The sequence below is a fragment of the Nycticebus coucang genome, chromosome 16 (genome assembly GCF_027406575.1).
Source record: "Nycticebus coucang isolate mNycCou1 chromosome 16, mNycCou1.pri, whole genome shotgun sequence".
NCBI classification, from domain to species: Eukaryota; Metazoa; Chordata; class Mammalia; order Primates; family Lorisidae; genus Nycticebus; species Nycticebus coucang.
This window is the reverse complement of record NC_069795.1, coordinates 61,067,532-61,084,839: the sequence shown is the minus strand read 5'-3', so window position 1 is coordinate 61,084,839 and position 17,308 is coordinate 61,067,532. Positions and strand designations below refer to the sequence as shown.

General features: G+C 42.4%; 1 protein-coding gene and 1 pseudogene across 1 annotated transcript in view; both read right to left on the bottom strand.

Moving 5' to 3' along the window:
- Positions 1-1,624: 1,624 nt before the first annotated feature.
- The window catches only part of C16H3orf52 (chromosome 16 C3orf52 homolog), a 35,947-nt gene continuing 20,263 nt past the window's right edge, over positions 1,625-17,308 (bottom strand). The window contains exons 4-6 of the mRNA XM_053565701.1: positions 15,728-15,798; positions 12,375-12,556; positions 1,625-3,580 (exon numbers count right to left, since the gene is read on the bottom strand). Coding sequence (XP_053421676.1) covers positions 3,576-3,580; positions 12,375-12,556; positions 15,728-15,798 — 258 coding nt within the window. The 3' untranslated portion in view covers positions 1,625-3,575. The remainder of the gene's footprint in view (positions 3,581-12,374; positions 12,557-15,727; positions 15,799-17,308) is intronic.
- On the bottom strand, positions 8,314-11,607 carry LOC128568030 (caspase recruitment domain-containing protein 6-like; annotated as a pseudogene).

Sequence of the window (17,308 nt, the reverse complement as noted above, 5' to 3'; positions counted from 1 at the left end):
GAGAAAAATAGGAAGAGGGCAGAGACAGGGCAGGAAAATCTACTGTTGACAACAAGTTCAAATGTTTTTAGGACAAACTTGGGTGAGAAGTGCTTCAGATATTCTGAGATAGAAGGTCATAGGCAGAACAGAAAAAAGGCTCACTAGGACTCCATGGGGTTCTGTAGTGAAAAGGAGATTCTGTTTACATTTATCTGACTCAGTTATTTTCTAGGCTGCCCTACATGTTCTCCAGCTCAGAAAGCCACTTGATTGGAGTGTGCTGGGCTCTGCCAACTGTGCAATAGATCAGTGTAAATCCTCCCCGCCTTCTCACAGAGGGTTCTTTCATAAGGCTTGGTGAAGCATTTAGAGCCCATTATCATTAGAAAAAGTCTTCTGCCGTCTGCTGGCCATCCCTCTCCATTCGTCCTTCCCCCCAAACACCTGTGCTCCTCATGAACTTTCAAATGCCAACCACGCCTGGACTGCATGACCCTGGGGCTCCTACCAGGGCAGGAGGCCATTCAGCACGTGTGGTGATGGACTTGGCCCCCAACAAACTATGCAACTCTGGCCTGGTCCCTCCAGCTCAGGCCTTGGTTTCCCACCTATAAAATGAGAGGGCTTCCTGAGGCTAAGTCTATGATGTCTACTCCTATAGGACACATTGAAGGATGTCTGTGGATAAAGCTGCCAGCAACGTAACAATCGTGTCAATTAACCTGTTTCAAAGCAACGAAACACTCATGGGAGAGAAGGGAGGAGTTTGAGAAATTTCTCCCATTTGTCTTAGCATTGACTAGACTCTGAACAGGATAGACATTGATGTCCAGAATTCACATCTAAAAGCAAAAGGATAGGCAGAACATGGTGGTTCATGCCGATAATCATAGCACTCTGGGGACTGAGGTGCGGGTATGGCTTAAGGACTGGAATTCAAGATCAGCCTGAGCAACATAGCAAGACCCCATTTCTACAAAAATACAAAAATTAGGCAGGGACGGTGGTGTGCACCTGTAGTCCCAGCTACTCAGGAGGCTGAGGCAGAAGGATCACTTGAGCCCAGGAGCTAGAGGCTGCAGTGAGCTTTGACCTCCACACTCCAGCCCAGCAAACACAAATGTAAAGGAAGGCAGATCTGCTTATTCAAATCCCGCCAGTGCTTCAGGGATCAGTTGGAATCCTATTTTCTATGTAAAACCTTCTCCCATTAAAATATATTGACCACTCTTTTCTCTGACCACCCACACCCCTACAGTTTGTCTTTATTGTTTTTAATACCTGGGTATTGTCTTCCTGCTATTTCCTGGTTCATCTGGGAAGCCTTGACTCTCTAATAACACCAGCAGCTTCTTTTCTTATTGTCATCATCTTCTCCATTAGTATCCCATACGTGCTTCCATAAAACACACCACTTAAAAATCTACAGAACTGAATTAAATTGAGAGGCAAAAGACAGACACATGGCTAGAATTTTGCCGAGACAGGAGTGGGTTCGTCTAATTTGGCTGTCTCTACCCACAACGAAGTGACTTCCAGAAAACAGCAATTTTTCTTCTCAAATCCTTTAATTATTTCACAGATATTTGTTGAAACCTTACTACGCACAAAGCATTATGCTTATCATTTAAGATATGTGATGACCAATAAGTTTCTCTCCCATAGCAGAACAGTGTATATATGTCAGGGCCATTGTTTTTTTTCAAACACCTCACAATGCTTTAATTATAAAGGTCAGTTCTTTCCACCCTACTCGGGCAAAAAAGCCAAACCTATGAAAAGTCCTCTTTATGACACACGAGTGGTCAAAACCCAAGCTGACGTACTTGCATCTTGGTGCTTTCTAAAGCAGAAGGGAAAAACAAAACTAAATCCTGTCTCCAAACTCAACGCAGGAGGCCCTTCTGTCCAGCCCCAGAGAGGGCTCTCAGAGGAAGAGGTGGGGAATGGAAGGCCTCGCCCTGCTCTCTCGGGGACAGAGTGGAGAACCCAGTCTGCCCCAGGCCTACCCAGCCAGATCTTCTTCTCTCAGAAGATCAAGCCACCTCAGGGAAATGAAAAAACTCTCTCCCAACACCACTTACCACACGAAAAGGCCAGCCCAAAGCACAGCCCTGGAGAGTCGACACCTTTTGAGACAAATGAGAATGCAACGATGCAGACGCAAAAATAATTTATTGTGCTTAGTTTAAATCCCTCTCCATTGAAATTTTTCATTATTTTCTAAAAAGTAAAAACACTAAGGCTCACATATGGCATGTAAAAAATAAAGAGGAAGAAGGAAAATCCACTAATGTCACCGGTTTAAGGAACTATCTTACAATGAGACAATAAGCTAGAGCACATGTACCTTCTAGTTAAATAAGAAAGTAAATTCACTTTATCCGGAGCCCTGTGTCATAAAGAGCATAAGTCAAATCCAGCCTGTGGATGGGCCTCCAGCCACAGATGATTTACCAGTAACAATGGCATTAAAGATCTCTTTACTGTATGACCACAAAACTCTTTCTCTCCATAAATTCCCAGCAAAGCAATTTTCCCAACAAAACAAATACTCTGTTCCCTGGTGATGGGAAATTCTATATTCACAGATGACCTGTACAGTCATTAACGTTCTCCAAGCAAACTCTCAAATGGTCTTGCACTAAGCTTCCAACAGTTTATCTCCAAAGGAAGGTGGTTCTTTTGGTGGTATTACAATCATCTGTATTAACATACACAATCAATACCTGGGAACACTGGGCAGTAAAGAGTTAGTGTGTAATATCCACAGCAGATGTGAAACAGTCCTCACGACTCTCTGCTGGAAGTTTACAAAAATATAAATGGGGTGACTATCAAAATGATAGTAATGTAGTCAAAACTCAAAGGGACTCCAAAACAGGTTTTCAGGAGTCCCAGGAATAATGAGGAGATACAAAATAATTAAGAAACATACATCTTCTTTCTGTAGCTATATACATATACACACATATAGCTATGTCACAGTTACATTAGGCCGATGTGCCTACAGCTGGTTTGCTGAGATATCCAGGCGTCTCAGACAGGTCACGGCAGCAGACACATAGCTACGCCACTCAGGTCCTATAAAGTGCTTGCCCTTTCTCTGCAACCTGTCTAGAGGTAGAGCCACCATAATGGTGGGAGGGAGGAGGGGATTTCAGTGACTAACTGGCTCAGTCTTCCTCACTTGGCTGCCTGCCTCTCCCTGCTCCAACAGCACATGCTAAGGGGACCTGCCTAAGAAGAGGTAGTGCACCACCCCTGTCCTAAAAAAAAAGTGTCTACGCGTGGGTGGAAGTAGCTGGTGCTTCCAGAATAGCAGCGACCTCATGTGCTATGGCAAGCTCGCTGACCTCTATCAAGACTGGAACCAGTGGGGTGTAGTGCTCAGGAGCGGTTTCACTTAATATTGAGTCAGACTTTGTGACTGTGCAGAATGGGGAAAGAAATGTCCAGTCTCCACCCCTCTGGTCATTGCCGGGTACTTCTATATGGATCCATAGGATTTTGTCAGCAAAACAGAATGAATTCTCTTCATCTCCCAAACTCAGCGAAGCACTGCTCTCAGACACAGACCAACCTCCACAACTTCATTCTGAAAAGAAAACACAGGTGGGCAAAAGTTGCTGATTTTTAAAATCATGATTATTTTTAATTTTTATGTTCTTATTTGATTTTGTTTGAATAAGTCTTATATAAAGTTAGAATGTTCGTAAATTCCTAACAGAGAAAGTTTACTCTTCAGTACACACACACACACCCTCTAAATACTTTTCAAAGGCCAAATATTTATCATGTGTTATAAATATTCATGGTAAACATTTTGGCTGGGGCCAGGTTTGTACCCGCCACCTCCGGAATATGGGGCCGGCACCCTACTCCTTGAGCCATAGGCACCGCCCCATGGTAAACATTTTGATGTGGCTTTTGGATCCTGAAAACATTTTGACATTCAGTCCCTTTTCATAATCTAACCATAAAAATACCTCAGAAGTTTTGTTTTTTAAAATCTATACAATATCCCATGAGAGATTCTGAGGCAGGAAATGGCGCAGAGCCAGCTGATGGCAGAGGTGCCCAGGCAACACCCTCACTCGGTGACACTTTGCAGAGTGAGCCCCGTCTCTTCCGCAGGCTTCTCAGCCTTGGCACGACTGATATCTGGAGCTGTATAATTCTTGATTATAGACAGCTGGGCTGTGCACTCTGTGGGGAGTCTGCAGTGGGTAGAGGAGTCCCTGGCTTATAGTCACTAGATGCCACTCTCTCACATACACGTTCAGGTGTGACAACTAAAAAGGTCTCCATATATTGCCAAATACCCCCGGGAGAACTAGTGCTCCACAGTTCAACCTTCCATGGATTCCTGGAGAATCCCTCAACTACAGAAATGTTTCTCCTGGTACCATAAGGAGCTTTGCCAAGCACAGAACACACACGCTGCTGGGTGGGGCACCCCCAGCCTGATGATTTCAAAATTTTTCTTTTTTAAGCACCAAAGGAGTCAAGAAAAGCTTCATCTTTCTCTGCTTCACCCTTTTTAATAAAAGGATTTGTTCTGTTCTGTAAAATTTGGTATCAGTAAAAAAAAAAAAAAAAAAAAATTTGGTATCAGTTCAAATGCCACATGTAAGGACCTAGAAAGCTGCAAGTGGCTGTAAGGCCTCATTTTCTCCAGCCCTAGCTGGAGCTTTTTCCTCTTCCCTCACACAGAAATCCTGTTTTTGTTTTTCTCCCTTTCCCTCCAGGCTACTAGCTGACTCCTTCCCATGTAAGGAAACAGTGCTAAGGAACTAATCTGTGTCGGAAATACCTCCTGCGGCTGCTTACTCTTTGACAGCAGTAAAACGACTTCCCCAGGCCGCGCCCATCCACAAGGTGAAAATGACCAAAGACAAGGAAGGAGGTGGGGCAAGGAGTTTTAAAAATTCCTTTCTTAAGTACATACGAAACTAACTTTTTATTTTTATAACAAATTAAAATATGCCTGCAGCCAGGTAAAAATAATTACTATATTTCCAAATTAGAGAACGAGAAGTGTACACACACAAAACCACTCAGGAATCCAAATTATTATCTAATTTAGGGTTCTGCCTCTAAAGGGGAATCCTCGGAATCTTGGAAATCATTTGTACAATTTTGTGTAGGGAGGAGGGGTGTGTGCACTTAATTTTCTGGAGGGAAGAAACATAGCTGTCTTTGAATCTCTAAGAGACATACAGATCAAACAATGTTAAGAATCTTTCCTCTTAGGTGAGTAAGAAAATTATCCACCAAGCCCACACTCACGTGAACATGGAAAATGGTCGGAAACCCACTTGGCCTGGCTCAGTCTCTCCCTGACACTGCTCTTCCCTCTCCTTAGTTGGCCTCTAGGCTCATCCTTCCTTTTGCTTCCCCGCCATGGATTTCTCTTCTTTCCTTGCCTCCCTACTGGTCACTGTCTACCCTTCCATGCGAGAGGGGGCCGAAACTCAAATTCCTGAAAATATAAAATGGCTCAAATACAATAGACCTCTATAAGGTGATCACCCAAGGGACTGTAACAAACCTGTCAACCTATGGAGATGGTCAACATAAGGAACCAGGCCTACTATACTGATACTATGAAAATTAGGTCAACTTACAGAGCTGGTGGTCACCGTAGGAGTTTGGTCAACCACAGCAGTTTCAACATACTGCATGTTCATGCTCTGGGAAGTGGGATGTGGGTCACAGAAAGGCCCCCAGAAGAAATATCTGAGAGAAAGAGGACAGTCTGCAGAAGAGCAGGGACTGCATGGGTCACAGGGTGCTCAGGGACCGGCATCCCCAGTGTGATACAGCCCCAGGCCCTGAGGAAATTGCTCTGAGGCCATCTGGCGGAGCTCGGGTCTTCTCAGAGACCTCCTCCGGTCTCACAAGCAGAGCTCTCTATCCTGCTCTGCATGGACTTCTCAGCCTCATAACCCTCTTAAACTCTTCCTCACCTTCCTTGCCTCCTTGTAGAAGGAGCTAGCGCTGCCATTTTATGGAGGGGGCCTCAGAAAAACAAGACCAGTCACACCACAGCAGAAACTTCCACCAGCCTTACACACCTCAGTGCACAGTTGGGGACTGGAGGCTTGCGGTTTTTCCCTTTCTTTTTAAAATTTCTGTAACTGGGGTATAATCTCTTCACCCCACACACATGGCTGTCTCCCTGGCCCACAGACACACTATACTGATTGAGAATGCTCTGTGAGGAAACCGTTCACTTATGAGAATTTTCTAGTGAGCTAAAATTTGTCCTTCTGAATGTCATTCCTTTTATCCATTTGGGAAAAGAAAGCTTTAATAAGTGCTGCCCATAACTCTCTGTCTTCTTAGGCTGAGATTACTTTTGCTTCCGTCATCAAGAAATGTCATAACAGACCACTCCAGTACCTAGTGATGTGTGGAAAGCGTTTCTCATGGACCGTGGATGAGAAAACAGCCATGATTGTTGGCATCATGAGCTAAAGAAGAGCCAACGGGCCTCCAAATGAGGAATCCGGAGTGAGAAATGAGAGGAGATCATGGGCAGAAGCCAAAGCTCCTGTCCAGATGCAATGGAAGAATGTTTCTAAGATGTGAAGCTATTTTGCCTTCCAACCTTACTTTTTGTCAGGTTTTATGCAAAGGGTTAAAAATTCTCAGACTCTAAGGCCAGGTGTAGTGGCTCGTGCCTGTAATCCTAGCACTTTGTGAGGCTGAGACAGAAGGATTGCATGAGGCTAGAGTTCAAGACCCCATCTCTACAAAAACTAGAAAAATGAATAAGGCATGGTGGCAGGTGCCTACAGCCCCAACTACTCAGGAGGCTAAGGCAGGAGAATTGCTTGATCCCAGGAGTGTGAGATTGCAGTGAGCTACAATGATGCCACTGCACCCTAGCCCGATCAAAAAAAAAAAAAATAAATAAATAAAAAGTTCTCAGAATCTGACAAGTAGGATGTTGGCCATGTTAATTAAATAACATGTTAATTTTCTTATTCTGTTATCCAGTTTAAATGTACATGAGTAAATTTATTTTAATTTTCTTTTTTTGAAATATTCAACATTGATTGTTTAATATATAAACAAGTGAAAGATACCTATTGTAACATAACAATGTTGTCAATGATTATTTCTTTTCAAAGATCAGTTCTCATTCATTCCTTTGTCAATATGGGTTTTGGGGTTTTTTTGTTTTTTTTTTTTAGTGTTCATAAAGGCATTTTTTAAACACGGATTTCCTACTTGGGAGCTATTTTAGCGTTTTTAGTTAATATTAATTTTTTTTTATTGTTGGGGATTCATTGAGAGTACAATATATTAATTTTATTAAAGTTACACATTCAAAAACTGGGGCTTTTATGTTCAATTTACAAATCCTAGATTTATTCTTAATCTAGTGGATTTTAGCACCTACTTTTAAAGTGGCCTTTTATTCATATTTAGTGTAATTTGCTTAATGTTTCTAACAAGAAGGATTTACCCAAGTGTTTAAAACACTATGAATCTAATAAAATTATAAATTCTGCGAATCTTAACATTCTCTGAAACATTTTGTTGGTTTTTATAAACTTTGTAAATTTATCTTAATCTTTCCAACTTAAAAAATTGCAACTCTAAATAAAAATGCAATGTTACATTTTTAATTGGAATCACAAGGATAATATATCAGATCCTCTAATAAGCCAAAATTTTAAACTATTATGTTACAAACATTTAAAATGGGAAACAGATTATTCCTAAGGTTAATCCAAAGTAATTTTATTGGCTGTTAGTTCATTATTTCTATCTGTAATAGAAATAAATTCTTTAATAAATTCTCTCTTTCATGTGAGAGAATTTATCATGTGATAAACCAACAAATTAGGGCTATTATCACAAACAAGTTGATTTAATCACCCCAAATAAGCAGGGTTATCTGCTCAGTGGCTAATACTGAATTAGAAAGTTTGATCAAGCCACCTCTGGAGCAGCTAACATCTAGGGCAATTTTGCTTGCACCACAGAAGCAAGAAAAATGGTCACTTTGCAATTAATGACTCTATTATTCTCCAAGTAGAATTGTCTCACGGATCTCCATTCCTTGAAGGCAAATTATACATTACCTAATACTCAAGGTTGGATTCTTAATTATTTTCATATTTTTCCTCTTGGTTAGGGATAAAACTCGTACAGATATTTTAATGATACCCATTTAGGCTGTGCATATCTTTTTGTGTTTATCATGTTAATGACAGTAGTCTTTTACCTTCATGGCAACTCCTCTTCAGGTTACTATATGATAAGGATGGCCTGGATGAAAAATACGCTTTACCTATCTCTGGAACAAACTCTTTAATGCTTTGCTCCCCTTTTGGGCCCCACTTTTGGGTGATATGCTTTGGCCTGGGAAGGATTGGTCCGGGATGAATTAGGTTGAGAGGGTCTGGGCTGAGAAGGCTTGGATTGAGTAGATCTGGATGAAGAAGGTTTAGCTTGGGAGGGTTGGGGCTGAGGGGCTTTTGTCAGAGAGGGTTTACATTGAGAGGGCTCAGGGTGGGAGGGTTTAGAGTGGAAGGGTTTGGCTTGGGATGGCTTGGATTGATTGGATTTGAACTGAGCACTCTTGGACATGGGATGGGTCCCTGTTTGGGAAGCTGGGTTTGAAGGTCTACCCTGTGTCTTTTCCTGGACTCCTTGCTGAGAAGCAGGTCCTACCAGTTTTTTAATAGCTCCTGCTGGTTGAAAGGATTAAGGGTGAGGATCTTCCATATGGGATGTTGCTCTCATAAATTTTCCAGGTGTTTTGGGGAGCTGTGCTCCTCGGATGCAGGCTTGCCTTGGCTGTGGCCTCCCTACTACTCCTGTGGGCTGTGAACCCAGGGAATGGGAGTGACCTCCCTGGGAAACCCCAGACCTTTTAAGAGTTCCCATTGCTTGTGATCTCTCAGGACAGGCATGCACATGCTGAAAAATGGGTCTTGGTCGTCTCCCAAATATTCTATTCAAAGGGTGTCCCTGAGCAGGTCTTGTAAATTTCATAAATCTTGCACCTGAATAGAACCTCTGGGGTCAAAAAGATGGAATACCAAAACTTCTGCCTTGGCTCTGGGGCCTTACATTCTGAAAGGGCAAAGGACAGAACCACCTAAACCTCTGCTCTGACCCAAAGCCCATGAACCAGGGGGCTTTGAAGCTCTGGTAGCGGCCAAGAGCTTTCCAGATGAGGCCTGAATACTGGAGTATGATGGAAATTCTGAAGGTTCCAGCCAACCTCACAACTAACCCCAGGCTCTCTTATAGGCATCTGAACGTGGCTTCTAGATGAGCTTCCTGGCTGATTATGTCTTTGTTGTCCCTCCCCATCAGCTATTCCAGCCATGTTATCATTAGGGAAAACGTCAACTCCTTGAGTGTGCTCAAAGTCTTGATCTACCTGAATCCACAGCTCCCTGGCCAGGGAAGCCATGTCCTCCATGGACACATATCTGAGTGAGGAGGAAGACATAACTTCCTGGAGGGCAGCTAGGAGGCCTTCCATATTCTTTCTGGCATCCTCAGTTTCCTCCCTCTCCCAAATAAGTAACTGTGGTGGCTTCAATTTTAGGATCCTCTGGAAAATCTGAGTCTCTTCACTTTTGCTAGCTTGGGAACTAAGGATGAAGTAGCATCTTGTAATGGCAGCTTCTTCTAAAAATACTAGCAAGTCCCATTCCTTCTCACCTAAGCAGCTGGTAAAAAAATCACAGTTGAAGAAACTTCCATCAAAAAACCAAACTGGGTCCAAAAGCTTTCTAGGTCTCCACAAAGGTTGGTTATAGCAATAGGCTTTTGGAAAACGCTAGGGTTTTCCTTTAAATCATCACTATCAGGAAAACACCACGTTATCTCAACCAGGCCATCAGAGATTTGCCAGGGAAGCACCAGAGCAGGTGAATCTTGATGAAGAAAGATTCTATGAGATTTCTGTTGGGCAGGGCTGAACAGTCTGTTGAGGATTCTAGACTTAGAGAAGCTACAGTGTCCTAAACACACAAAAGAGATGACAGGCATCTTCATGCAGGTCAGAAACTTCTCTGTATCCTCTATGGGTTCTCCAGAAGACCGTGTTGATGGCTTTTTCACAACATCCTTCATGGCCCCCAGCATTAAAATGCTTTTGGTGTTTTCTGCATCTGGCAGTAGCAAGGGATGAGCAAACTGGCACTGATACATGTTTGACATGATTTCCTGTTGGAAAGTGCTGTCTGAACATAGCGTGGAGGCACAAAGGACATCGACAGGATTGATGTATTGTGTGTCTTGAATTTACAAATTCTCCGATCCAGTCAGCAATTCCCCTTTGTTATCTTCATCCAGAACCTTGTGCCTGAGAATTGGGTCTTTAGCTGTCACATCCAGGGCTTGAACTTTCATCAGGAAATTCCAGACTAAGTCTCCTGGAGTCTCAGGCATCCACTCACATCCTTTTTCTAAAGAGAATTTTTTAACACAATCTGGAAGAAGCTTTCTGCTTCTATCCATGTTCAAACATGACAGGACGTCTTTAAACACCTTTCTTCTTTCTTCCATACTTTTCTCTTCCTCCTCCACCTCCTCCTCCAATGAAATGCCTGTTTCCAAGTCTTCATAATTCTCTTCTTCATCAGAGAACCCTGTGGTTTCTGAATAGTCAGAGTCTTCTTCACCCTCGTATACAATGTATTCTGGGGCATTCATAATCCTCCTCTTCCACAGTGGTTTCTGTTTCTTCAGAGTAGGTAACAGATTCTAGATAGTCATCTCCTAAGTATAAAGAGTCATCTGGCTCCTCATATCTCTGTCCATCCCTTAAATATGTAATAGTTGCTGGAACTTCTTTTTTTTTTTTTGTAGAGACAGAGTCTCACTTTATCACCCTCGGTAGAGTGCCATGGCATCACACAGCTCACAGCAACCTCCAACTCCTGGGCTGAAGCGATTCTCTTGCCTCAGCCTCCCAAATAGCTGGGACTACAGGCGCTCACCACAACGCCCAGCTATTTTTTGGTTTGCAGTTCAGCCAGGGCCGGGTTTGAACCCACCACCCTCAGTATATGGGGCCGGCGCCTTCCGACTGAGCCACAGGCGCCACCCTGGAACTTCGTATTCAATATTCTCAAATGAATAGGGCAGTGCGTCTGTTGGTGTGTCACATCCCTACTCCTTCTCCAGGGAGGACAAAGAAGTTTCCCTAAAGTTTTCCAAAGCCAAGTGCTCTTTCTCTTTGAAAGACACTGTGATTTCAGGATTCTCAGGCTGTTTCTTCTCAGAAGAAAAAGCACCTTCTGAATTCTTGCTTACCCCAATAGATTGAGGAGGTGGGACATTCTCGTGTTTTAACATTTCATGCCTTAAGCCCCAAATGGAAGTTGACTCTGGAAAAGTACTAAATAACCACTTGAAAAAATGCTGACAGGTCACCTCTCCTTTTCTTTGTATCAAAATTATCAACTTCTGACTTTTCTTCAGGGGGTCTGTAACATGTTCCAGAGTCTCAAATTCTTCTTCAGAAATCAGCCTCCAAGAGGTTAAAGTGTCTAATACAGAATCAGGATCTTGTTGGAGGATTTCAAGCAACGTTTTTTGTTCTCTTTCTATGATCTCTGAGGGAACACTCTTGGCAGCCATAGTTTCTGTTTCCTCAGACCAGGAAATGGATTATGAAACCATCCTTATAAGTAAATAAGAAGAGTAAAAAAAAAAAAAAAAACACCCTCCAGTTTACTTTGTCAGAAAAACCCTCAGCAATTCTATTTGGTCAAGATTATTATTTTTTATTTCAAATTAATATGAGGGTACAAATTTTTAGGTTACCAAGTAAGTTATCACTTCCAAGGTAAACTTCAAGTTGTAGAAGAGTCCTCCCCGAAAGGCAAATTTTCTATAGAAAAAAATTATTTTTTTTTATGCCTATTAATTTCTTAATGGATTCAGTGGCCTTCAATAGAAAAGCAAGAAGAGTCCCCATATGGAGATACTCTTTCAACAACTTAGCTAGACCCTTTATTTAAAATTCCCCAATACTCACCTCTCTTGTGAAACCACAGTGTTATCATAAAGGTTGCTAATGATGTTATAAAGCAGAACACGGGGCTTAGAAGGTAGGTGAACTGAAACAAGGAAACATTTACCAATCTTCATCTTTGTAGTTCAATTATCTTTTCCATGACTTTTTTTTCTAACTACAGCATCTTCTTACAGAGGGCAGGAACTAGGTATCCTCCACAGAGTGTGGGACAGAAGCAACACAGGCTGAGTGATGAGTCCATGGATGAATGATTTGACACCATACCCAGTCACCAAAGTTGTCAAACCAAAGCCAATCATCTCTCTCCAATCTGGTCCACTCATTCATTCACCCTCACAACTCTGATTTCTGTACCTGCTCTACTTACCATACAGCAAAAGGGATGATGGATCGAGCCCCAGACTCTCACAACCAGGGATGTTCTGATCATGGAAATCTTGTAGCAAAATGCCCAGCACCAACTCCTCACTCATCATATACTTCATAAAATTTTCATTATCCGATGGGACCCCGAATTGCAGGTGGTAGATCACTGTGGAATTTTCACCACTAAAAGGCAAACCACAGACATTAAAACAGAAACAGAATCACATTCCAACTCAAAAAATCAGTAACATTTTTTTAGTGCTGCGTGTTCTTCCGGTACAAAACAGCAAAAGGCATTCCATCCTAGCAGAATGTGCTGTCCTAGAAGAATCCTCTTCAGAGGTCTGTTACAAAAGGTTGAGGCGCTCCAGACCTCTTCCTTCCATCTAATGATTGCCTAGGAATCCACTGGGAGATGCTGTCTAGGGAGAGGCACCACCCAGCTATGGCCAAGGACGACAACAGGGCTGACAAATTGTCCCAACGGCATCCTTTATCCTCGGGGGGTGTCCGACCTATAGCCTATGGGCCTCAAGTGGATTTGTTGAGACCTGTTTTGCTTATCTGTGGTGTCAGATATCACAAAAGTTATGCTCAGATCTTTTCTTTGCTCATCAGCTTTCATTAGTATTTGTGTATTTAATGTGTGGCCCAGGACAACTCTTCTTCTTCCAATGTGTGGAAAAAAAAAAAAAAGTCAAGCCCAGGAAGCCTGCCCTTTTCATGCTTTCCCTTCTCCATGTTCTTAACGCTGCCCCCATGACTCCCTGCCAGAGCTATTGAGTTTAACCAGCTCTTTATTCAACCTGTAAAAATGTTTAAGGAAGGCCCCAAAGCTCCCTCCCATTGTCTGGGTCCAGAACTTCTGAACTCTCATAGAGACTGCTGTGTCCATGCAAAGAATCATACTTCCCCTGTGTGTCCCTAAAGTGAGAAACTTTTCTGTCCCATTTCCTGTTCCAGAGACTCCTAAGACAGGAGGACCAAGCTTTTTAACTCTCAGTAATGGGATCTCGGGAAAAGAAGTTTCATCTTCCTAGAACATATTTTTCCCATTTTCAAAATAAAAACAAACATAGAGCTATCCTCAGTTAATTAGTAGCTTATGCTCTTCTTTAAATGCTATTTCAACCCTTGTAATTTTCACAGTTATTCTATTACTTTTATTCAAGGTAGTCTAGATTAAAATAACTAACAGGAGATCACATCCCAGATCATAGCCCCAGTGAAGTTTCACAGGTGCCTGAATGAGGCCGCTGCTCTTGCTAAGAACAGGCAGAGCTCCCTCTTGTGGCCAGAGATCGCATAGGCCAATACTCTTGCGTCTTAGAAGGCGGCTGACAATTCAGTTTATAAACTCTATGGCCAAGTAGTGTGACAAAGCCTGTGGATCAAATGAACAATACAGTCAGGCCTCCACAGAAACTCACAATTTCAAGGCTGCCACTATAGGCAGGCTGGACAATGCATTTTCAAATTCCAATTGAGCTACCCTAGTTTGCACGTATCATTACTTATTCTCGGAGCTCTGCCCTCTAATTATGGCTAAGGAGGGTTAAAACCAGGACAAGCAGCTACCCTGCATTCCAATGGGCAAGGATGTGGCCTGGCTAATAGAAAGGGCCTGAGGCTGATGTTCAGAAGACCAAGTCAGAAAACAAATTAGAAGCTGTAGCCCACTGTGGCCTGGCTAGTCTGTTCACTGCTAGACTTTTCAGGGCAGCAGTGAACCCTGTGGCCTTCACTCCAGCTGCCCATCACTGGAGTGAGTCCAGCAGCCTGGAACAAAGGGAACTGTTTCAGTCTCCTCTTGGACCAGTCCAGGACTGAGATCAGGATGCCCCTGGTGACACAAGCACATATGCCAGGGCTGTGGCTGTCTCCTACCAGTACGGCATCCTTTAGGAAGCAATAGCTATTGTTACTCGATTCACCATGGTAGAAACATTTTAGAAATCCTAGCACAGACCACCCAGCACTCTAAACAAAACAAGAATATTTTCCAGAGAGAATTTCTTTACCCAAAATACGAAAGTTCCTGGGTTTTTTTAAAAACAACTTTTAAAAATAGATTCTCTAACATTAAGTGTTGGCCAGGTTTCTAGCCATGTTTTTCTGATGGGTTTTTCCCCATATCCACCTCTACCCCTATTATACAATCCCAGCTCCTCTGGACCCATACCATAGGTCTGGACCTGGGAAAGGCCACAGAGGCTTTTACGGCCCTTCCTCTTTCAACTCCACCTCCAGTCTTTGAATTGCAAGTTGAGGCAAGGACATGAAGGAAGATGTGTTGGGTCTGATTATCATTTCTCCCTCCTCATGGTTTGTGATTAAAATGAGCAATGTCAAAGATGTCATGATCAGGTAACATGGATGCAGGGGGCCTATAAAAATGGAGGATAGAGGCAGCCAGCCACCCTACGTGCCTGAAGACCGCAGGTCCATTTGGTCCCGCCCCATGGTGCTACTCCGTGCTTTCCACGCTTCCCCTCCCAGGTTTGCTAAGATTATCGTTTGAGAGGGGAATCTTAATAGAATAATCTTTTTGGTGGTCACATTTCAGGGACATCTTAGGAAGAGTGGGTAATAAAGCTTTCATATAAATCAGTTCCAATAGTCCTAACCATACAAAAGGATAATAAACTGACTCCTCCACTAACACCCTGATGTCTACAGTCCAAGAATATTAAAGATCAGAAGGAAATTTTAAACATAAAAAACACATATATGTGTACACACTATGCATGTATAGCACATATGGTAAATACATGTACAGAAGAAATCACACCAAACTGTTGACAGCTGGTAACTTTTGTGGCAGGGAATGGAATTAGCTAATGGTGCCGGTGGGGGAGAAGCAAGGAAGCTGAAGGTAGACTATTCCTGTAGGATGTATCTTTATGTTTTTAATGTTAAGCACAGAGAATATACCCCTAGATTATTTGTGTTCCTCAAAAGCAAAAGCCAGGACATAGATTACATCATTTATATCACAGCGTTATCTGAGATCTATTTCTCTTTCTACCCGTAGCTTATCTGAGCATCCAAAATTAAACAGGAATGGTTCACCAGGAACTGGCTTTTCCTCTCCACTCTGTAGCTTTGGTTGAATCATATAATTAATCTGTGCTTCCTTTTTCTCATTTGTAAACTAAGAAAGTTGAGCCAGGTGATTTCCAAAGACACTCGCTCCCAATGTCTTTGAAAGAATCACACTCTGTGATTCTAAGATTGGTTCCCTTCATGCTCTGAGGCTCAGGGAAACCCTCCCCAGGTAAATGGTGATGGGGTGGGTGTGGGGGAGGATCTCCCCCCAGAGAAAGACCAAAGTGGAATGCTCCACAGTCTTACCTGAAGTCCACTATTTCAACAGAAGTGAAATAACGCCTCAGAGCCGGAGATGTACTGTACACATCTGTGAGCTAAAACAAACAAACCACCACACACATGACTGACATCATATTGCACATCACCTGAGAAAGCAGAGATCCTCCTAGACAGAGATTCCACTCCCGCCAGGAATTTACTTACCTAGAAGCTCTGAACCAAAAATAGGAAGGTTTGAGACTATTATAAGCCTAAAGTCAACTTAATGCTAATTCAAAAGACCCATGTTGATCAGGACAAAATGATTTGGCTGGGAATTTTCAACTTCTCCTGTAAGTCACACTAATACCTGTGGCCTTTGTGGTGTGAAGTGGCAAGGGAGACACCAGCACAGACCACCCAGCACCTGGGCCACTAAGGGCCCAAGGCTCCTTTCTTCCTTCTCCAGGATGAAAAGCCATGCTGAACCACAGGCCAGCACTTCCCCTGGATGAAGGAACAACATGGGGAATTGCAAAGATATGGAGGTTTTATTTCATGCATGAACTACTGCAAACATCCTAAAAAAAAGACGCCTATGTTCCCATTGCCTATGCTTCATGCTTTCACATTTTGCTATGTTGAGTTCAGTCATTTTCAAGAAATGAAATAAAGCTAAAGTGACTCCTATGCACACTGTTCAGTTTGACCTCCCCGATCCCTCGTGCTAGCTGTCACCCTGAAACCAGCACGCAACCTTTCCTTGCATAATATTATAAATTACTATTTCCTTATGTAGTCACATAATTTAATTTGCATTTTAATTCAAGTAAAAGTTACCATATTTCGCATAATCTTCTATGTCTTTTTTTTTTCTCAAAGTTACATTTGAGATTTACCCGTAAGGCATATCAGGATGCAGGGTATCCATCTAACTCCTGTGCAGACTCCATTTGATGGTTAGACAGACTTCCCCATCCCCCACCAGTGAGCATGTGCGCTGTGTCCAATTTTCCCCTAACACTTATGCCAAAGTGGTCATCTGTCAATATCTTTGGACATCTCTTCTTATACATGTAAGAGTTGTGGTACATCTTACAAGGGTACATGTGAAATTTACTAAATGTAGAATATAAATGTCTTAACAAAATAACTAAGAAAATGCCATGAAGGCTAAGTTAACCAGTTTGATGAAAATATTTCAAATTGTATATAAAACCAGCACACTATATCCCATGATTGCATTAATGTACACAGCTTTGATTTAATATGAAAAAAAGTTTCCAGGAAATGGAAGTGCTGGGCCCAAGGGGCAGGTACATTTCCAACTTAACAAAATTGTTCTCCCTTTTCCTCTCCTCTTGGAAATGGATACATATTTAATTTCCCATGTTCTTGCCAGCATTTGGGGTGACCAGACTTAAATTTTCGCCAGTCTGAGGAGTGTAAAATAGTGTAAGTCTCAAGAACATGTGGCTGGATGTGTTTCTACTGCATTTCTTTTAAATTTGTTTTAAGGTTGTACACGTTGATTTTTAGCAGACTGGTTCTAGCATAAAAAAAGAGGATGGCCCTGGGATCTGGTTATACTTCCCAGCATGGACCCAGCTCTGAGGCTGGATGACC